The 22,231-nt window shown below is 54.1% G+C and overlaps 1 protein-coding gene across 1 annotated transcript in view; it reads left to right on the forward strand.

The window, feature by feature from the left end:
• Positions 1-22,231, forward strand: part of DNAH17 (dynein axonemal heavy chain 17) — a 120,533-nt gene that overhangs the window by 16,243 nt on the left and 82,059 nt on the right. Inside the window, exons 2-11 of the mRNA XM_055408447.2 lie at positions 10,592-10,954; positions 12,721-12,914; positions 13,706-13,898; positions 14,074-14,173; positions 14,427-14,512; positions 14,727-14,852; positions 15,571-15,723; positions 15,814-15,900; positions 17,689-17,856; positions 18,077-18,193. Of these exons, the coding sequence (XP_055264422.2) occupies positions 10,610-10,954; positions 12,721-12,914; positions 13,706-13,898; positions 14,074-14,173; positions 14,427-14,512; positions 14,727-14,852; positions 15,571-15,723; positions 15,814-15,900; positions 17,689-17,856; positions 18,077-18,193 (1,569 nt within the window). The 5' untranslated portion in view covers positions 10,592-10,609. The remainder of the gene's footprint in view (positions 1-10,591; positions 10,955-12,720; positions 12,915-13,705; positions 13,899-14,073; positions 14,174-14,426; positions 14,513-14,726; positions 14,853-15,570; positions 15,724-15,813; positions 15,901-17,688; positions 17,857-18,076; positions 18,194-22,231) is intronic.

Raw genomic sequence — 22,231 nt, forward strand, 5'->3', positions numbered from 1 at the left:
CGAGTTGCCCCTTCTTGAGGGCTCTTGAACTCATGAATAAGAAAATCAAGCTGGTTAATATCTCCCCTTCTTTCTCTACGGAGAGGTCAGCCACACCGCTGGAAAGCCAAATTAGGCCCTTCTGCGTATTTTTGGAAGTAACATTTTTTAAAAAATTTGTCTATTTGCTGCAAGTGGGGGCTACTCTCGTGTTGCATAGCAAGCATGGCTCAGGTTTCAGCAGTTACAGCACATGGGCTTGGTTGCCCCGTGGCATGTGGAAGCCTCCGGAACCTGTGTCCCCTGCATTGACAGGCGGATTCGATCTCAACCACTGGACCACCAGGGAAGTCCTAGAAGTAACATTTTCTGGGAGCATGGCCACACCCACCATCCACATGTCACCTGTGGCGGCTTCAGATAACGATGGCAGAGTTGAGTCATTGCCACAGAAACCATCCAGATTCTGAAGCCTAAACTGTTTTTATTATCTGGTCTACACTAAAAGTGTGCTGGCCTCCAGGACCACTAACGTGGACTGGGGACTTGAAGGGAACTTTTGCAGCAGGCCTGCCTCTCTGAATTCCTGGTAAGCCTGGGGTGGTCGAGAGCTCAGGGCTTTTCTTTTCAGAAAACCAGTCTCCATGGATGCCAACTGCAGATTTCCCAGCACAGCACAAAACTCTGTTTTCCCCTCTCTGGAGCCCATTTAACTAGGAGGCCTGAGAGTCACAGGTGATGAGACCAGCTCTGTCCCCGAGAGGCCACACCCATGGAAAATAGGAAAGTCATCTCCTTCCTTCTAAACAGAAGGAGAGGCAAAGGGACCAACTGGATGGGGGTGGGGGCTGCAGATAGGACTCAGGGACCAGGTATTCTAGGTAAGGGGGCAGGAGAAGGAAGCTATTCCAGCTTGCAGCATCTCAGAGGCTGCACTAAGTGAAGCCCAGAGTGTCAGGGGCATTGCTCGTGACCTCACAGTCTGCAGGGCCTTGGGATGTACCTCAGTCTTCACAGTGACAGGGGCACAGTGCCCAGTGCCACGTGGGGGCCGGCACACCCTTCCCAGCCCCTGCCACCTGTGCAGTGGGGTCAGAAGCACTGGCCTCGAAAGATGCAGGGAAGAAAAGACAGAGCATCGGCCCACGAGCTGAAGAGAGGGGCTGACGCTGGACGGGAGCTGGTGAGCGTTCTCAGAGCCAGACCCCAGAGAGGGCCGAGCCCACATCGTGGCTATTGTCAGTGGTCCTGCCGTGAACACTGCGGTACATGTGTCTTTTTCAATCAGAACTTTCTCTGGACATATGCCCAGGAGTGGGATTGCTAGATCATATGGTAACCCTATTTTAAGTTTCGTGAGGAATCTCTATACTGTTTTCCATAGTGGCTGCATCTTTCTATGTCTTTAAATAAGACCAGTGATGGTTCCAGCACCCTCCACACATCCTCCGCTTCTACCTCCCCATCCCTGGAGCAGGGCTTTGTCCTTGTGAGAAATAAAGCCCATTGGCCCACACCCAAGGAATGGACTTGGAGACAAGAGGTGCAGCGGGAAGCAAGGCTTTAATGACGGTCTTGCAAGGTGGATTCTTTACCGTCTGAGCTGCCAGGGAAGCCCATGAATACTAGAATGGGTAGCCTATCCCTTCTTCAGGGGATCTTCCCAACCCAGGAATCGAACTGGGGTCTCCTGCCTTGAGGGTGGATTCTTTACCATCCGAGCCACCAGATGAGGTGACATGGTGACATTGTAGGTTCTGATGGAGTTACAGGGTGGGATTGGAGAGTCTTTGTTTCCAGTTGTTTCCCAGGTGGTCTGGTCAGAGGACCACCCTTCAGGTAGGAGGCTCTCAAGCCTAAAGACCTTAAAATAAAGCTTTGCAATTAAAGTGGTTCCTTGATTGGACAAACCAGCAGCATTTGGTGAATTGGAAAATCCGATTCTAAGCCTGGCTTCACTGATTGCAAAATGGGTGAGGTCATGAGAAAGTTCAAACGCCTCTGAGAACCATCAGGGATTCTTAGGGGTTCCTGACATGTCCACGGGAACTAGACAGTCGTGTCACTTCTACTGGCAACAACCAGGTGACCCGCTGATCTGAGTGGGCCCAGGTCTCTCTCAGAAGGTCTCAAGTTCCGGGAAGCCCCTTGGTTTCAGGCACACGCATGGCCACATGGGGTCCTTAGTAGTGCTTTCCCACCAGCAAAGATGCTCGGGGGGCTTCCCTTATGGTCCAGTGGTTAAAAATCCACCTGCAATGCAGGGAACACAGGTTTGATCCCTGTTCCAGGAAAATCCCACATGCCGCAGAGCAACTAAGCCCGTGCTCCACAACTACTGAGTCAGCGCTCTAGAGCCTGCGAGCTGCCAGTACTGAAGCCTGGGTGCCTAGAGCCTATGCTCCACAAGAAGAGAAGCCCGAGCACCGAACGAAGAGCAGCCCCTGCTCACCCCAAGTAGAGAACGCCTGAGGACAGCAGTGAAGACCCGCACAGCCAAAATAAACACATAAACACAATTAACAATGCTAATAATGATAGATGCTTGGGAACTCAATAGAGCATAGGTCCCTCTGTTTCCAAGCAGGGTGACAGGGAATGAAAGAGATTATTAGTATAGAACGCTTGTGAGAGATACAAGGGGGCTGGCAAGGGAGTGCCACGCTAAGAACTTAGTGGCTACATTTTTTAAAAAATTTTAAGGGAGGGGACACGTATATCTTTGGCTGATTTGTGTTGATGTATGGTGGAAACCAACACAATATTGTAAAGCACAATTAAAAATAAATAAATTTTTTAAAAAGAGAGAGCCTAGGCAAACAACAACAACAACAAAAAGCAACCAATCTACCAATTTTATTTATTTTTTGGCCACACGGCACAACATGTGGGATCTTAGTTTCCCAACCAGGGATTGAGTCCATGCCCCCTGCATTAGAATTGCAGAGTCTTAACCACTGGACTGCCAGGGATGTCTCTACATTTTTATAATCAAAGGAAAAGTAAGGAGGGGATAAAGACCACCTTCTTCCTCCTTCTCGAGTAGATATCAAGCTTTCATCATTAGTTCCTCCTCCACGTTGGGCAAGGGGGTTTTCTTGTCCCTACATGGTCAAACTGGGGCTGCCATGATGCAGTGGGGATGAGGCAGTAATATACAGTAAATACGGTAAATAACTCAGGTTTCAGTGTAATGACATCTTCTCCTTATGTTTTTGTTTTTAGTGCACAGAGGAGCATGACCTTCCTGAGCAGGATGTGGGTCTCATGCCACTGTTGTTTTATCGTTTGGGGGTATGTCTCGTGTTTCTGTTGCATGGTTTTATTGCTAGACCATGTGGTTCTTGGTTTGTTGTGGTTCTGACTCACTGGAAAAGACCCTGATGTTGGGAAAGATTGAAAGCAAAGGAGAAGGGGGTGGCAGAAGATGAGATGGTTAGCATCATCAGATGAGATGCTAGCATCACCGACTCAGTGGCCATGAATTTGAGCCAGCTCCAGGAGATAGTGGAGGACAGAGGAGCCTGGAGGGCTGCAGTCCATGGGATGGCAGAGTCGGATGTGACTTATCAACTGAACAACAGCAAGCCTGCTTTTTCTTGAGCAGTCATTAACTTCTGGGGTCTCCCATATTTTCCCTTTCACCCCTTCATGGAGTTAACCGTTCAATCACCTACTTTGCCCCTTTACTCTGTCCCTATCAAAAGGATTGAAATTTACAGTTCCTTTTTGTTTAAGGAGTCTTCAGGGACAGAGGCCAGGCTGGAGGGGACACGAGGTAGGTGACAAATCCCCCAGTGGCGGCAGAGACCAGAGAGGGAGTCAGGGATGTATGGCATCCACATCACAGGCTAGTCTCCACCACCGTTTGTGCAGGCAGCCCCCCTGCTTCCCGGATGACCTGTCCCCACCCAAGGAGTCTGGGAGATGCAGAGCCAGCCTAGTCTTGGCACAATGAATGTCCTTGGGCTAGATTTAGAGACAGACGGCTGAGTCCAACCACAGGCAGGAAATTTCATTTCCAGACCTTCATCAAATTCTTCTTTCCTGACTCATTACATTCAAAGCACATTTTGTTTTGCAAACAAAGCGGAGAAGGCCTTCCAGCAGAGGCCTAGCCCCCAGGGCCCAGGTCTCTCCCTTCCTCCCGTGAAGCTGGAAGTTAGACTTAAATCAGCAGGCAAGCAGGACATTGGTTGGTGGAAGCACAGAGCCTGTGGGAGGGCGGCACGTTTCGGTGAGAAAGCCATTGTCTTGTAGTTTTTGCTGGTGTGTCAAGTCCCATTTACTACTTAGGGTCCTTGACTTTCACCTTGGAGATACTGTTTTCCAGTATAAGATATTATAAACCAAGTCATTGAAGAGGAAATTACTCTAGAACACAGTTTAATTTTTTTTTAATATTTCAAAAGAAGTCTTTATCCTTTTTAAGAAAGAAATACTTGCTATTTCCAGGTCTCGGGTGGAAGATGAGCTGTAATGTTTTGGAAGCTGTTGGAGGGGTGCTGAGCCTCTTACAGGCAGCCTGTCCTTGAATGCCCCCAGTCAAATACAAAGTGCACCCGGGTGGCCAGTGTGATTGATGAGCAGTTAGTGGAGACAAGGACGGTAGGGGAGGGGCAGGGAAAGGCCACCAGCCTGGGACTGCCCCTGGGGCCTCACAGGACCTCTCCTGCAAGGACAGCAGGGGACATCCGAGGTCTGTCCCCCGAGGGAGACAGTCAACGTAAACAAGTTTGACTGCGAGGTTTTTGGGGCTCTATTATGAGCCCTGCCACGCAGCAATGGCACTTTTCGCTTAGTCCACCCAAAGTTCTAGTTTGTCAGCGAGTATTCCGCTACAGTGGGGCTTCCTTGGTGGCTCAGATGGTAAGGAATCCACCTGCAATGCAGGAGACCTGGGTTTGATCCCTGGGTCAGGAAGGTCCCCTGGAAAAGGGAATGGCCACCCACTCCAGTATTCCTGCCTGAAGAATCCCATGGACGAAGGAGCCTGGCAGGCTACTCTTATGGGTTCGCAAAGAGTTGGACGCGACTGAGTGACTCACACACACGCACCATTCCGCTACAATGGGCCGCAGGCGGCCAGACTCTCCTCTGAAGGGCACTCCCCTCCCGGACCAGGTTTCTACACCTGCCCCCGCTTGGAACCAAGGAGGAGCTGTGAACATCCAGGCATTTGGCCCTGACCCCTGGAGGTGGGGCCAGAACCCTGAGTTCGGCGGTTTCCCAGGTGATTCTGTTGTGCAGGCACGGGGAGAAGCATTGTTTTCAAGGCACCTGCTCCTTGTGTAACCGGTGGGCTTGTCGAAGAGGACTCAGGCCCTGGGGGTGGGTTCTCTTCAAATGAGTAGGACCAAAATGAAAGGAAATACTGAAGGGCTCCATAGCTAAGGAGACTTGGCTGCTTCAAATGGATTTACTTGAAACAGAGACCAAAATTCTACTCCAAACTGGTGGTTCTCAACTTCTAGAATGCATTAGACTCTCCTGGGGGCTTGTTAAAATTCAGATGGCTCCCCGTGCCCCCCAATTTCCCGCTTCAGCAGGTCAGGTCAGGGTGGGCCCAAGCCCCTGCATCCTCAACAGGCTCCCAGGGCATGCTGATACTGCGAGTCCAGGGACCGCCTGTGAGGGCCACACTCTAAAGAGTGGAACAAAAATTAAAGGCTTGCAGAAAGTGGTTTTTTGTTTCTTTGTTTTTAATGAAAATGACAGGGTGTTTATTTTATCTTGGGTGTCCCTGGTGGCTCAGATGATAAAGAATCCACAGGCAAGGCAGGAGACCTGAGTTCGATCCCTAGGTCAGGAAGATCCCCTGGAGAAGGGAATGGCAGCCCTCTCCAGTATTATTGCCTGGAGAATCGCGTGGATAGACTACAGGCCATGGGGTCGCAGAGTCGGACATGGCTGAGCGACTAACACTTTCACTATTTTATCTCACGTTTAATAAAAAGAGAAGAGATCACAGGTGCCATCACTTCTTAGGCTAAATTAAGTGTGTGCGTGATGAGGGGAGGAGAAGGCCAGGAGGAGGAGGCAGGGGGTGGGCAGCCTGGGACGCTCCCGGGACTTGGCTGGGTTGAGACAAGGCCAGCGCGTGTCGGAGGTGGACCGGCATGCACCGCAGCAGTTTGGAAGGGGAGCTGGCAGGAGGCACCGGGCACGAGTCCCAGGCGAATCGGAAGTGTAGATGCCTGACATTAGGTTTCGAGCGCAAAGGCATCCGCTTCAAAAGACATCCATCCTGAATGAACATGTGGCCGGCTGTGTGGCACAGCCACCTGCGGAACATTCAGGTAGGATGTTCTGCCTCCTCCCACGCCACGGAGGCCCGGGAGGACCTGGGTAACCAGCTGCCAGTGACCCCACCTCTAGCTCCCTGCACCCAATCTCTCCCTCTTACGCATCAGTTAGCCCAGGAGGGACCCCCAAAACCGCACACGCCCCTCCCTCAGACCCTAATAAAGGCAGAGCCTGGGGTCACCTCACTCTCTCGCACACCCGCTCACCCTGGGTGAGCCCTGGGCATGCCCTGTATCCGCCAGGACCTGTGAGCGATAAATCTTGCTCCCCCTCCTGCCAGACGGAGTCGTGGGGAGGGAACTCTCTGTCTGGAGCCTGAGACACAGCTTGGCCTGCTCTCCAAACTCAGAGCCCATCCTCAGGCTGAACTCGGGCAAAGGCTCTTCTTGACCAAACTTTAGACAGGTTTCCCAGGCCTGGTTCAGGACCTACCTAAGCCGGTCTCGGCAGAGAATCCTGCGATGTCACCCCCGACCCTTGTCATCGGAGCAAGCTCCATCCTCATCTTGTTAAAGGCCTGCCTTTAACAAGAATCACCCTCCCCCGGAGCCTCCTGTTAGCGATTCTCCACCCACAGACCCCGCACGGCTCCCTGTCTGGAAGCCCCTAGCTGCCTCTGCTGCCCTCGGAGGTGAGCACAGCTTTTTCCTCTATCACAGCAGGGCTGAATAAAACCTGATTCAATCACCTCTCATCAGCACCTGCTCCTTTGACCCTGAGGCTCATCAGTCAAACACGTGTTTCCATGCACAGCCCTGCCTACCACCCCCTTCCTCCAGCAAGCAGAGGCCTTTGGGCTGCAAAACCCTTCCATTAACCCCTCTGCTTCACAGCCAGGCTGGAATCCAGGCGTGTCCATGCCTCACGTGAGGCGTCACCCTGGGGCTCACTAGGCAGAGACCCCCAGACCTCCAGGGTGCCTGGCCTGGCAGTGACGTTCGGAAATCTCATGAGTCGGAGACATCTCTCAGGCCACCCTATCCACTTCGTGAAGCCTGAGGTCCCCGCTGGGCCAGCTTGGCCACGGGGTTCTGCTCTCCCTTCCTGCCCAAGGCCAGGGGCAAGGATGCGCCTGGACAGAGGGCAAAGCCGCCCATCCTGCTGGCCCTTCTGGCGGGAACTCAGCCTGAGGACGTGGAGCAGCGCCAAAGCAGGCACGGGGAGACCACGTGTGGTGGGGACAGCGATGAGACCCAGATGGCCCGGCCTCCCGCCCACCGCGAGAGTCCCCAGCCAAGGAAAATCATCCTGCCAGTTGTATTTAATGATGGGCCACAACAGCGGAATCTTCCAAGTTGATTCAGCAGGAGGAAGCGCTCCCTGGGGACTGTAAGTAGAGGGTGAGCTGTTCAGCTTGCCCTCCCTGGCTGTGACTGTCAGAGCAGAGGAAGTGAGGAAGCCACGTTCCTCGGCAGGTGGCCCTGGAGGGGTGGACGCGGCCGGTCACCCACTGCTCAGCCCCACATGCACTTCCCAGTCAGGAAGCTTCTCCCGCCACCTGGCATTTCCCAAGGGCCCACTGTTTCCCCCGCCATGTGGACAGAGCGAAAGCTAATGCTTCCACCTAGAACCCTGGAGTCCTGTCCTGGCTTCTAGGCTCAGGTGGGACCTCAGGAGAGACCCGCTGGGAAGCACCTTTCTCTTCGTCCCTCCTGAGTCTCTCCTCCATGCCAGGCAGGGCGTCCACCCCGATGAGCCCCAGGCTGTTTCACAGCCAAAGAGGGGGTCTGTCTGACTCCACTATTTCACCATCTGATGTTTGGTCCTTTGTGCCTTGGGATTCTTGCTCCCCAGGGACTACCATTTTGGTGGAAGTTGGACTAGTTAGATTTTTTCTTAATACCAAAAGCATTTCGTATTGGGGTATAACCCATTAATAATGGCGGTGGTAGTTTCAGAGGAACCACGAAGGGACTCAGCCATACATATACACGTATCTATTCTCGCTCAAATCCCTCTGGCATCCAGGCTGGCAACATAACATTGAGCAGAGTTCCGTGTGCTATACAGCACAGACCAGTTAGAATCCTGATCTAGGCTTTCAAACTGCTCCTCAGAAGAGTAATGGGACTTAAAGGAGAGAAGGGTTTCACACACAACTACGTTAGGGGAAACACTGGGTTAGATGAGGTTAAACAGCCTTTGCAGCAGGTCTTTTCAGAGTCTCTGTTGCTTCAGTGATGTTTATTGAAGGCTTCCCGCAGGCCAGGCACAGGGCCAGGTCTGGAGGTGGCAGCGCTCATCAAAAGGGACGGGCTCTAGGAATGAGGGAAGCGAATGACTGATGCTAATTGGTGCCTGACTGATTGCAGTTGTCATGGTGATACAGAGCAATGTGGGGTGCTCAGCAGAGGTGGAGGGGATGAACGGTCCAGGGGAGCCCCTGGCTGGGAAAGATGTCATAGCTTGGTGCTGAGGGTGAGGAGGAGTGCACAGGTGCAGGATTCTACGTGGGACTGGAAGGCCCTCGGGGGAGCAGGTGTCTTGGAGGAGCTGGAAGAAGGACAGGCTGGCTGGAGCATGAGGGCAATCATGTCGAGACAGGGAAGTGGTGCAAGCGAGCTGTTGATGGGTTTTAAGGAGGCGTTGGCGTGACAGTTGTCTTTTGAAAGGTGCTCTGGAGGATGACTTGCTGGGGACGAGCAGGGGTGTGGAGAGGGAGAGAGGGTGTCTGTAGACCAGGGGGTTGAGGAGGGGGTAACAGCGGCTTGGACCAGAGAGCAGTAGCCATGGAGGAAGGTGGACCAGTCCAGAGATGTCAAGGAGGCCGAATCGACTGGTGTCAGCAGTGGGAGCCAGGCCCCTGCTGGTGCCTCGGCCACTGGCGGGTCAGGAAAGCCTTGCCCTTCTCTGAAAACTTATTCCTAAGTGTTTCTTTCTTGTTGATGCTATTGTAAATGGGTAAGTGTTTTCATTATGAGGTTTCAGTGAGTATGGTTCTAGTGTGAGTCGGGATACATGTTATAATGTCTACGTGCCTCTAGGAAACGCCAAGGTGTGTAACAGCCAAGATGGTGGGGAGGGAATGAAACAATAAAAATTAAACTAGAAGGGGCAAAATGGAAAAAGAATCTGGAAAAGGTGAGACAAATAAGCATGTAATAAGACAATAGATTTAAATCCTGATACATTTGTAATTTAATGAAATGAAAATGAACTAAATGTTCTAGTTCAAAGGCAAAGTTTGATTGGTCCTAGAGCCTTTCCCACTGTGGTGGGTGGTGGACAGTTTTTCCTTTGCCACACCGCAGTGGTTATTCAGGTCCTAAGAAAGTTCTAGAATCCCAGTTCCCAGGAGGCTTGCAGAAGTTCCATGGCAGTTGGCATCCCTCGAGGGACGGTAGCCATTTGCTTTACTGGTCTGGAAAGAGCTGCCAATCGCTTGGCTCTGCTAGCTGCCTGAGGAGCTGTTTGCTGTCAGCTGGTGAGTGGCCAAGAATTGTGCTCAGGGGCAAAGCTGATGGGGGCTCAGGAGGACCAAGAGGGAGCCCAGGTGCTGGCGGCCAGCAGCCCCGTTACCCTCCCCGCACCCCGGAAGGTGCCCTGTTCAAGGCCGGTCAGAGTTTGGAGCATCCCTTTAAATTTCACACTCACAAGGAATGCCTCGTTTGTCTTGGTTCTTTGGGGCTTCAAGGGGGTCCCCCCAGCTCTCCAGTTAACCCTGTCCCCCTACAAGGGATTCTCCCAGAGGGAATGTGAGCAGCATCTGGGAGGTCCATGGGGAAATCCCTTTATGGGCATGTGATGGGGGTTGGGGGGCAGAAGAGATGCTGAAGGGCAGGGCAAATGCTGGGGTACATTATGGCTGCTGTTAGGATGGGGAGAACATGAACTTTACCCGCTCATCGGGCCCACCCTCTCCGTCTGGCATCCTGGGGGTGTGATGTCCTCTTCCTGGGATCTTGCATCCAGCCCTTCTGTCACTTGATTTCGTGACATTTCCCTTCCCCACCCCTTACCCTTCAGACTCTGTTGTGATGATCCTTGCCTTTTCCCCAGGGGCCATCTCTACCTTTCCCAGCCTATTAACTTGATGGTCACAGTGAACACAAGCAGACACACTGCCCAGTGGCCCTTCTCCACGGTGACACCTACAGCCAGGCAGAGGGCTGCTGTCCAGCTAGAGCAGGACACAGGCTCCCGGTACCCCCATCCCACCCCCCAGCTGGAAACAGTGTCTTCACGACGATGCTTCTTTCTCTCTTGATCGGTCGGAACGGGCATTTCAGATGGTTCCAGTGATAGGCGGGAAGTAAAGATTCCCTAGGAGGGGGCCGCTGCCTCAGTGTCTCTGTTCCCGTAACAGGTGTAAGCTGACGTCAAGATGACGATTCCCCCGGACGTCAGACTGGAGTATATGGAGAGTGTCAGTTCCCTCGTCCTGAAGTTCAAGCCAGACAAGTGGAGTAAAATGATTGGGACGGAAGAGAACATGGCTTTGTTCACCGACTTCTTCGAGAAGCCAGATGTTCTGATTCTGGTGTTGACACTCAACCCTGCCGGCATGATCATACCCTGCCTGGGCTTCCCGGCCTCCCTCAAGTCCAAAGGGATGTACTTCATCAAGAAGAGACCCGAGAGCATCGGCAAGGACAACTACAAGGAACGTCTGGTCTACGGGGACATAAGCCCCGCGCCTGTGGACCAGCTGATCGCCATTGTAGAGGAGGTGGGTGCACCCAGGCCTCGTGGTGAGAGTGGGGGTTGGTGGGGAGGGCTCAGGAGGAACAGTGCCTACTTCCCATACTTTGTGTGAGTGGTCCTCAACCCTGCTCATCAGGGGTGGGTCCACAGATCAACATCCACATTGCCTACAATCAGGTCAGGTATTAGCAAGCTCAGGTCCGGCTGCCCTGGCCACTGAAACTGACCTGCTTTCTAACAAGACCTCCAGGTGATGCTGTGCACATGAAGGCTGAGTGGCGCTGGCCATCACCTGTCTCTCTCGAAATCACTAGAACCCCCATACTGCACTGGGGACAACCCCTGCCCACAGCCTTGAAAGGTGTGAGCCGTTCGAGATGCAGTAGATGGGTTTCCCAATTCTGAGACTTGCAGCAGAGAAAGGGAAAAAGCAAGTGCTGTCTCACATGTCTCCCCACTGTCCTGCCTCCCCGCTGACAGCAAGTGTGGCAGGTGCAGCCCCCCCGGACAGTCGGACCAGCCAGAGTTCCAGTGACTTAGCTCTCCTAGGCATCGCTCTCCTCGTCTGTGAGATGGGAGAGTGGGCATCCCCACCTTGTACAAATTCGGGCCACAGAGGTAGCTCAGTCAGAACCCAGACCGACCTCCCCTCACGTCCACCGAGATGGCTGGCATGGCCCAAAACTGGTCGCTCAGTTGTGTCTGACCCTTTGCGACCCTACAGACTGTAGCTCGCCAGGCCTCTGTCCACGGGATTTTTCAGGCAAGAATCCTGGAGTTGGTTGCCTGGAAGTTTGTATCTTCCCGACCCAGGGTGAATCCACATCTCCTGTGTCTCCTGCATGGCAGGCAGGTTCTTCACCCACTGAGCCATCAGGGAAGCACCCCTTAACAAAGCACCAGTTTGGAGGCTGCAAGTCCCAGATCCATGTGTGAACAGGGCTGGTTCTGTCTGAGTCCTTTCTCCTTGGCTGTGGATGGCCAACTTCACATGTGTCCTCATGTCTTCTAAGGACAACAGTCACACTGGGTTAGGGCTCCCCTTAACTTCCTCTTGAAAAGCTCGCTCTCCAAATCCAGTCACATCCTGAGGTGCTGGGGGTCACTGCTCCCACATGTGAATCAGGGGGACACAATTCAGCATATAACAGCACCCCCAGGCAGCAAGGAACATCTGCCTTCAGCAAGGAGTGTGTGCTCTTGTGGCAAGAGTGTGGAGATGGCTTTGCCCCTACAAAGACACAGGCTCAGGGGGACTTGCCTGGTGATCCAGTGGTTAAGAATCTGCTTTGCAATGCAGGGGATTCAGGTCCAGTACCTTGTTGTGGAGCTAAGATCCTACATGCCACAGGGCGACTAAGCCCATGCATTGCCACATGCCACTGAGATGCAATGCAGCCGAATCAATCAGTATATTTTTAAAAAGAACTTGGGACTGGGAGACTTCCCCGGTGGCTGAGAATCTGCCTTGCAACCCTGGGGATTCGGGTTTGATCCCTGGTTGGGGAGCCAAGATCTCCTGTGCCACCACAAAGATCCCACATGCAACTGAGACCCAATGCAGCCAAATCAATCAATCAGTATTTTTTAAAAAGAACTTGGGGAAAAAAAGACGGTTGCGGGGGGCTTTCATCACTGGTCTCAGCACCTTGACAGGCCCCACCACCTTCTTCAAAGGGAGAAGGGCTCGGTTCCCCCGGGTCCCAGGTCGCCAAGGACCCCACTCCTCCTGGGTGTCCCCCCACCCAGATGAGAAGGCTCGAGCAGAGCTACAGGATCCTGTCCCTTCAGGTTCTCTACTCCCTGTTAAACCAAAGTGCAAACATGAGCGGCTGGCCCCGCGTGGTCTCGGAGGACATTGTGAAGCAAGTCCACAAGCTGAAGAATGAGATGTTTGTGATGAGCGGCAAGATCAAGGGGAAGACCCTGCTGCCCATCCCGGAGCAGCTGGGCAGTCTGGACGGCACACTGGAGTCCATGGAGAGGTCGGGGCCCAGCCGGGGAGCTGGTGGGGGGAGGTCCCTGAGCCCCCAGGGCCAGCTCCCCACAAATTGGTCTTGGAGCTGGTGAAGGCCCAGCAGGGCAGGACTGCGCCTTTAGGTGCTGAGTCTGAGATGGGGCGTTGGAGACCCCCCAGACTCCGCTAGGCGACCGCTGGACCCCCGTGCTCCAGCTCCCCCTCCATCACACACGTGCACTAGGCCCTGCGTCACGTGGCATGCCAAGAGCATCACGTCATCTGGAGTCACACAGGAAGGGGCATCCCCAGCTTTAGGGCATGGGTAGCGAGGGGCAGTGAGGGGCATGGAAGGGGTTTGCAGCAGGTGGAGGCTGCACTTCTGAATGGAGGCCGAGGCTGCCCAGAGACTCCCAGCAGCCCGAGGACCCCCAGGTGTCACCTCGTACCTGCCCGAGCGCTATTTGCAACGGTGTGGTGTGCGCGGCTCTTGAAGCTGTGGCAGCGCCCACGTGCACCCTTACGCCCATCAGAGGGCGAGCACTCCTGCAGGGCTCATCACACAGGCGGGCCCTCTAGGCCCCCTACACTCACCCTGTGGTGACGCAATCAGAACTGCCCAGGAGCCGTGGTGCAACGTGGGCTTTATTCCACGGCTGGCTCCCCTCATCCTCTTTCTTGGGGGCACCGGTACCCCAGGTGAGACCCAGTGTTCTCTCAGCTCTGTCCTGGCTGAGGGCCACTGGGAGTGGAGCTGGAAGAAGCCTGCGGGTGCAGCTGAGCACGTCCCCCACCCACCCCCAACCCTTGGCTCTGCAGGATCCCCTCCTCCCTGGACAACTCGCTGCTGCACGCCATTGAGACCATCATCATTGACTGGTCCCACCAGATCCGGGACGTGCTGAGCAAAGACTCGGCCCAGGCCCTGCTGGACGGGCTGCACCCCCTGCCCCGGGTCGAGTTTGAGTTCTGGGATGCCCGGCTGATGAACCTCAAGTACATCCACGAGCAGGTGATGGCTCTTCTGCCCTCGGTGGCCGGGTGCCTGCTGGAGTCCTGAGCACCCAGCCTCCCCGAGGGGACCCGGGTAACCCGTATGGATCCCTCAGAGCCAGCCTGGGGGTCAAGTAGGCTTCATCTGCGGTCTGTTGAAAAAAAAAAATTTTATCTCCTTTTCTCCTTTGCAGCTCAATAGGCCCAAAGTGAATAAAATAGTTGAGATTCTGGAAAAAGCCAAAAGTTGCTACTGGCCAGCCCTGCAAAATGTGTACACGAATGTTACTGAAGGTGAGTGGGTGACCCCATGAGAATGTTCCCCCTCCACCAGATGAAGGTGTCAGCGCCTCCTGGGCAGGCCCCTTGCCGACCCTGGGGATGGGGCGGGGTCTGCTCCCCCCATCAGCAGTTTCCTGGAGTCTCGCCTTTTGAGGGACCAGGTGTCTGTAAACACACTGAGCTGCCCGTCACCATTTCTCGCCATCAAGGATGGGGGCCAGTTTCCGCTCCCATGGGGATGAGCCCCTGTTCTTGTTCCACGCAGGCCTGAAGGAAGCCAATGATATCGTTCTCTACCTGAAGCCCCTGCGTATCCTGCTGGAGGAGATGGAACAGGCCGACTTCACGGCGGTACATCAGCAAGAGAGGGTCCCTTGGCTGGCTTGGCAGGCTCTGGGCTTGTGTCTTGGGGCAGCAAGGGGCAGCGGGCTTCCTGGCTGTAGTCAGGCACAAGTGCTGGGTTGGGGCATCTCTTCTTGCCCTTGGAGTTACCCCTTCCTGGAGCCATGTGGAGCGGGGAGCTGAGGTGCAGTGACCAAGGGCCCGCCCGCCCGTCTCTCCCCAGCTCCCGACCTTCATCACCAAGGTGCTGTACACCATATGCTTCATCTGGGCCACCTCCGAGCACTACAACACCCCCTCCAGGATCATTGTCATCCTGCAGGAGTTCTGCAACCAGCTCATCGACATGGTAGCCCCCCGGCCCCAGTGCCTTCCCTCCCCATCCCACCCTGCATCCCGGTGCATGTTCCCCAGCAGTCTAAAAACAGGCAAAGAAGTGGGTGCGAGAATTTTCAGGCTCCAGGCTAAGGCTGGGGCCCCCTGGGTGGCCCCCCAGGGTTCTCCCAAGACCTGGGCAGAGCCAGCCCAACCTGCCCCATGCTGGCAGGGAGGAGGAACGAAAGAGGGGATGCCCGCCAAGTCCCAGCACCCCAAGACTCAGCCGGGGGCTTTGAGGGGCTTATCTGCTCTGACCACACCCATTCCCTTTCCTTCTTCCATTTCACAAGCACACATTACACAGCCTCCGAGGTCTGAGTTGCAGCTTTGGGCCCTGGGCTACTGGAGTATGTGAGAATCAGGCTCGTGGTCCAGTCTCCCGGCCCAGAGGGACGCAGTGGCCCAGGGTCCCGCGGCCAGAGCAGGACTGCATTTCTGGGCCCCTTGTCATCTGCCTCCAGAGTCTGGTGGTGCTGTGACCTTGGCCTGGGCCGAGGGGCCCTGCAACTGGCCCTGAGTGGGCAGACCGGCTAGGCCATGAGCCTGAGGGACAGTGGGTTTGTCAGAAGAGTGGTCTAGTGGCCTGGGGCGGGGCGAGAGGGTCGTTTTAACCGACCATGCAGCTGTGGACAGTGTACCTGGGTGTCACCCCTCCGGCTCAACTTGGGAACATCTTCCCTTCTGCCCAGACGCGGACCTTCCTGAGCCCTGAGGAGGTGCTGAAAGGCCTGCAGGGGGAAATTGAGGAGGTTCTGATCGGCATCTCTCTGTCCGTGAATGTCCTGAAGGAGCTATACCGAGCCTACGACTTCTGTTGTGCAAACATGAAGCTTTTCTTCAAGGTACAGCCTGGGCTGTGGACAGCGGATGAGGGGAAAGAAGTTGGGGTGATGTGGACCCCATGGACCTGCCCTTTCTCTTTCTCCTAGAAGAACAAGGAGCCGGTGCCTTGGGAATTCCCTTCTTCTCTTGCCTTTTCCAGAATAAATTCCTTCTTCCGCCGTGTCCAGACCATCGAGGTAAAGGTGGAATTTGGCTCCCCTCCCTCTTAGGAGAACTGCGTCTTCTGTCCTTGTCTCGCTTGCACATGGGCTCCCAGAAGGGAAATAAAAGTCACACCCAAACATCTGTGTCCCTGGGCTGTCCCCACCAGGCCCAGAGCTGTTAACCCAGAACAAAGTGGTCCATTTCAGTTGCTTTTCCCTTTTCTCCTGCCTTCTGTCCACAAGCAGGTTAATGACAAGTTCATTGACCTGGGTCAGGAAGCCTGCAGGCCAAGGGAGAGGGTGAGTGGGACTAAGTTAGCACAACTGAGTTTCTTAAGAAGAACCTTATTTGGATACATGGAATGACACAGGATACATGGAATGACACGGGACAAATAACACTTTTAAAGAGGTTCAGAACAGTTTCCTCTGGGGAGGAGAGGTGAGAGGTGAAGGCATGTGTAGGGCAAGAAGGTTTTCCTTCTTGTTTTGCAATCCGTAGGGGGTGGCATCACTGACTCTGTGGACATGAGTTTGAGTGTACTCCGGGAGTTGGTGATGGACAGGGAGGCCTGGCGTGCTGTGATTCATGGGGTCGCGGAGAGTTGGACACGACTGAGCGACTGAACTAACTAACTAACTAACTAAGGGGGTCTCTATTTTAGGTAAACGTTGTACACATGTTATGCCATTTAAAAAAATAAAGCAGGGTTGGGGGGTGGATCCTAGAATCACAGGGCAGTGATTTTTTGAGGGATGCTATCAGTGGGGGCTCTGGGAAGGCCTCTATGGCTCCTATCCACACACCCTCTGGAAGGCAGAGCAGGAAACCCCTTGAGACCCCATGTCTCAGTCACAGAGTGTTTCTTCATGCCCCAAGGCTCCCAGCCTGAGAACTTGAGGGTCCCAGCTGAGTTTCTGGCCAAATAGCTGCTGGTTCCTACATTGTAGATTCTGAATCCAGATGGAGCTGCTGGGAAAAGAGGGGCTTCTGGGAAAAGAGAGGGTGGGGGAAATGGCCATGCTGTCCACCCCTTGCCCGATGGGCCATGCCAGCTGTGCCACCCTCCTCCGGTGTGAGAGGCCCAGAATACGGGGCATGACAATGCTGTCACTTTCCAGTAGGTTTGCTTGGGTCATATCTCTATACACCTTGGATCTTTGGTGGGAAACGGCACCAACCTTGGCACTGGTTTAGGGGAGGGACTGGAGTGCCCTGTGAGCACAAGATCAGGCACATGAGGGCTGCTTGTGGTCCTCACTGAGGCTTTGGGGGTCTCGACGGAGAAACAAGAGCTACAGACAGAAGCAATAGATAGCTTGATACGACTGAATGAGGTTAAATGCCAAACCAGTGATCTTGGAAAGGAAGGTACCATCTAGGCTAAAGGAGTTGCAGAAGGCAAGGAGAGACCCACGTCTCGGAGGGAAGGAGCAGGTAGGATTTACCCATAAACATCCATCAGGCGCCCAGTACGTGAGGCTGTGAGGGGCCACCGTCTGCCTTTCTGACCACTTCCTCTCACAGCCCAGGAAGTGGGGCCACTGTAAAGTGTGATTTTATTTAGAGATGCATGTCACCCCATGTTGGGTCAGGACAAGATCCCTACCTTCATCTCCTCCTCCACGAACACAACTGGGAGATTACTCACGGGACTCTCACTTCCGTCCCCTCTGTCTGCGTCCCTGAAATGGCTTTAGGGAACCTTAACACTGATAAGCAGAGGGCCCCTCTGGACTGCCGTGTGGTCTGGGGGCTCCTCCCCTTGGGGGTCAGTCAGGAAGTTGAACCGACGAGGGTGTGGGGGTTTCTTCCACCAGGATCTTTATAAAACAGCCATCGAGTTTCTGAAGCTGGAGAAGATCGAGCTCGGGGGTGTGAGGGGGAACATTCTTGGAAGCCAGGTGGCCCAGATCTACGATGAGGTTTTCGAGCTGGTGAAGGTTTTCGCCGACTGCAAATATGACCCCCTGGACCCCGGAGACTCGGTAAGTGGGGGGCCTGGGCGGCAACGACAAATGCTCTGAGGGTGGGAAGCTGCGTAGAGGGGAGCGTGTGGCAGAGGACAGACAGCACGAGAGCTCTGCCCTCACGACAGTGAGCTGCTCAGAGGCAGCCTGAGCCCCGGTGGGCGGGCTCAGAGTGTGCCCACTCCCAGCTTTTCATGCTGGTCAAGGTTCTAAGGTGGGTGATTTAATTCGCTTCCAGAGTTTTGATGACGACTACGCTGATTTCAAGACCAAAATTCAAGATCTGGATAGGAGGCTGGCCACCATCTTCTGCCAAGGGTTTGATGACTGCAGTTCTATTGAGTCCAGTGCAAAAGTAGGTCTGGGCAGGGAGTGTACCCTGACTGAGGATTTGTCACACCAGCTCCATGATGCTGAGAACGGTTGTTCAGTCACCCAGTCGTGTCTGATTCTTTGTGACCCCATGGACTGCAGCACGCCAGGCCTCCCTGTCTATCACCAACTCCCAGAGTTTACTCAAACTCATGTCCATTGAGTTGGGGATGCCATCCAACCATCTCATCCTCTGTCATCCCCTTCTCCTTCTGCCTTCAATCTTTCCCAGCATCAGGCTGTTTTCCAATGAGTCAGATCTTCGCATCAGGTGGCCAAAGTATTGGAGTTTCAGCTTCAGCATCAGTCCTTCCAGTGAACAGTTGCAGAATTGGTCTAATCATGCAGTCTGGAGATTGTAGGTGAAGAGCCGGGCCCAGAAAGGACAGGGGCCTTCTCAGTGCCTTAGAGAGAGTCAGCAGTTGGCACCTTGAGTAGCTTCTGAGGGGGTCTTACTGCTACATCTCAAGAGAGGAGAGTGAGCACGGGGTCATATACTGAGTCCTGCTCCCCATTTGTCCTTTGATTCAGTTCCCTCAGTACTTACATGAGGAGCAGAAGTTAGAGGCAGAGTTGCTCTAAAAAATAAAATGCATCCACAGTTTGAGCTGCTGAGCCCCACTGACTCTCTCTCAGCATTTGAGACCCGAGGATACACAGTATCATGTGTATATACACATAATGCACGGTGTTATGACGGGGAGTCATTTCTGGGTCGGGGGGGGTGATGGCTGGTATTTTTCTGTCTTCTTTGCACTTCTCTACCATCTCCAGGCTGTGCGGGTGAGGTGGATGGCACTTTTACACTTAGAAAAAGGAAATGCTTATGAAAACATTAAAAAAAAACCCCACAGATTTCAGAAAAGCACTAAAGCCCATAGAGACCGTCAGTTTGAGAGAGAAACCTGAACGGCCAATACTCACATAGGTTGTTGGTTTGGCCTCACAAATGATTGGGAATGTGCAAGTCAAAACCACAAGGTGCCTTTGTCGCTGGTCAAACTGGCTGGGGCTGTGAGAAGCTGGACATACGTCCCCTCTGCTGGTTGGTGCACCCCTCCCACAGGACTGCTCAGCAGCGGGCACATGGTGGGGCACGTGGAGATGGGCTCCTAGACCTTCCTGGTCCAAGTTCACGAGGCAGCCAGCATTTGGTGCCGACATGCCAGGACATTCCTTTGCCTTTTGAGTATTTCTAAAGTAAAAATGCTCAAGGATTTGAAGCTCTGCAAATGTAACGATCAATTAAGTCTTGGATGGAGTTGGCGCTCCAGGCAAAATATCAATGAATGCAAATTAATACAGAACCTCCATGCTGTTCCCTTCTCTGAATACCCTTCCCCTTGGAGCTGCTATGGGCACCTCCTCGGAAAGGCCCCCACCTCTCCTCCTCCTCCCAGAGGGAACCTTCCCCTCGCCGCCATCGCGGACACCGACCTGTTTGGTTTTCCTTCTTCGTGCTTGGCTCTCCCTGGCATCCATCCTGTACTGCTCTCTTCGTGTCTGTTGTCCTCCCAACTAGAATATAAACTCCCTGGGGGCAGGTGCTTGGTTCGGGTTGATGCAGAACCAAGCCCAGTGCAAAGCCAGGCTTTCCTGGTGGAGGGAACTGGCCCCTGCTGAGGCAGTGGAGCTGTTCCCTGCTGACTCCCTGGCAGACCTTAGGCGGGAACCAGAGGCTGTTAGCCCCAGGGCTACCCAAGTGCAAAGGGTCCCGAGTAAGGTTGCCAGTTGATGCTTCCATGTGGAAATGCCGGTCCTCCCCTGTGGTGGGGTCTCCAGAATGAAGACGATGCTGGAGTTGATGGACTGCGGCACCAGTTAGCCCTTCTTGCCTGTGGTGGGGATGAAACCAGGAGAAGCACTCCCCCAGACCTCTCGGAGGCTGGGTGCCACCTTGTGCTGTCTTTCAGTGACAAGGAAGGAAGTGGGTTGAGGTGTCCACGCCAAGTTGTCAGAGATCATAGGTCCCCCCTCGGAGGGGAACTGGCCAAGGAGAACTCTGGGTGGCACGTGCGGGACTGACCCACTGCCTGGGTGCTTTCACAGGCACTTCCCCACTCCACCTTGGCCTAAATCGGCTTCTGTACTCCGCAAGAGAAAGTCCTTTCTGACACGTGACTTTGTGTTAGATTAGAAAGAAAATAAGTCAGAAAGACTCTCGTAAACCATGCCTGTCTCCATCTGCTCATCTCCCTTCCCGTACTGGAGAGCATTTTCTCCCCATTTGACAACCCTCCGCTCTAATTAGGACAGGCCCTTCGGGTGCCCTCCCGCCCATCCGCTTGACCCCCTGCGTGTTCCCAAGCTGCCGGGATGCTATTTCTCGCTGTCAGTAATTCGCACGCAGCTGGGAAGGTTCTAGAGCAATTTTCCACACAACCTCCTCCTGGCAGAAAATGAAATTAGCCTCCTTCCCAGAAGCCAGGGGCCAGAAAACATGTGAGCGTGAAATAAAGGGAAGAGGGAGGAAAAAAGGGAAGAGGGAGGAAAAAAGGGAAGAGGGAGGAAAAAAGTCAAGAGGGCTGTCAAGCAATAGAATGTGCTTTTCCCAACTGCTCTGAGTCAGTTTTCAGAGACACGACACTGGTGACCTCATGTGTGGGGAGCCCCCCCCACTGCAGGGAGTAGTGGTTAGCAACTCGGGGTCACAGTGTCTTCCTGGGAGTCGGTGGCTGCTCTCGTTGACTTTCAGGGACACAGAAATTTCTCCTGCTTTCTCAGCAGCCACCATTCCTCCCTTTCCCCCAAAAGGCCGCCTTTAGACACAGCAGTGGTCTTAGGTTTCATACCTAGAACTAGGGCAAATCCGAGACTTGGGTCCAGGCCTTCAGGGTCCAAGGGCTCAGGCAGGTGCGGGGACTTCTCCCCTGGCAACCCCTGGCTGGCTGGGAGCTTCCTGAACGTCTGGCACGTTCACACTGTCCAGCCCACATGGCTACTCTCTGCAGGCTGCTGTAAGGGCCCCTCCCCCAGTGCTCAGACACAGCCCTGGCCCCCACTGCCTCCAGGCCTCCCACCGCTGCGAGAGGACTTTTTAAAAACCCGCTTCTATGTCCCAGCTTGAGCCACCCTCTGATGCCAGCCAAGACCGCAACTAAAACATCCAGATGATCCTCCCTTATTCTCTTCTATGAGCTTTTCTTTATTTAGCGAATACGAGTGTATAGCATTTGCAGTGTGATGACTTTGCTACGTGCATGGTGCTCAGGCATGGTTACTGCCCTCAGAGCGAGGTGACAACCCCTGCTGGAGTAATCAGGTCAGGGTGCTTGGGCTGATAGGCCATGGGCACCTGAGCTGTCCAAGCTCCTTGAGGACTCCGGAAGCCCATGCTTGAACCTCTGGTGTCACGGCCTGTGAATGTGCCAAGCTTTCCCTGTAATCTCTGCAAAGCCCAAGGGCTGAGCACTCCCTGGAGGTCAACACTTCTGCCCTGGGCACCCTCATGGTATCTGAACCCCATCCCCACTGCCACCTTCACCCGGTCAACCCAGGGCTGAGCATGGGGCCCTTGGTTGGTGAATTGAATTGAGTCCGCTAGAGAGAGGTGTTGAGGTGCAGACCCCTAGGACCTGTGAATTATTGAAAATAGGGTCTCTGCAGATGTAATTGAGCTGTTCATTGAGGGCCTCCTGCTGGCCCCCTGTGCCTTAATCCAGTGAGCCTGGGGTCTGTGTCAGAAGAATAGGAGAGACCCAGGGCCAGACATGCACAGGGAAGGTGGCTCCATGACAAAGGAGGCAGAGGGTCGAGTGATGGGTCTCCAAGCCGAGGATTACTGGCCACCCAGGGACTCTGCCCTGGAGCCTTCACAGGGAGCACAGCTCTGTCCGCCTTGATTAAGACTTGTTGCCTTCAGGCTGTGAGAGAATTAAGTCTGTTGTTGAAGCTTTCCGGTTCACAGTGCTCTGTGATGGCAGCCCCGAACGCTCCTATGGGCTCCTCCCCACACCAGCGTTTGGCGAGTTTAGTGGTTCGGGGACCTAATATAGTGTAAAGATAACCCTTCCCCTCACCT

Source organism: Moschus berezovskii, chromosome 20, assembly GCF_049115385.1.
Source record: "Moschus berezovskii isolate FMDL1 chromosome 20, NW_MosBer_1.0, whole genome shotgun sequence".
Lineage (NCBI taxonomy): Eukaryota > Metazoa > Chordata > Mammalia > Artiodactyla > Moschidae > Moschus > Moschus berezovskii.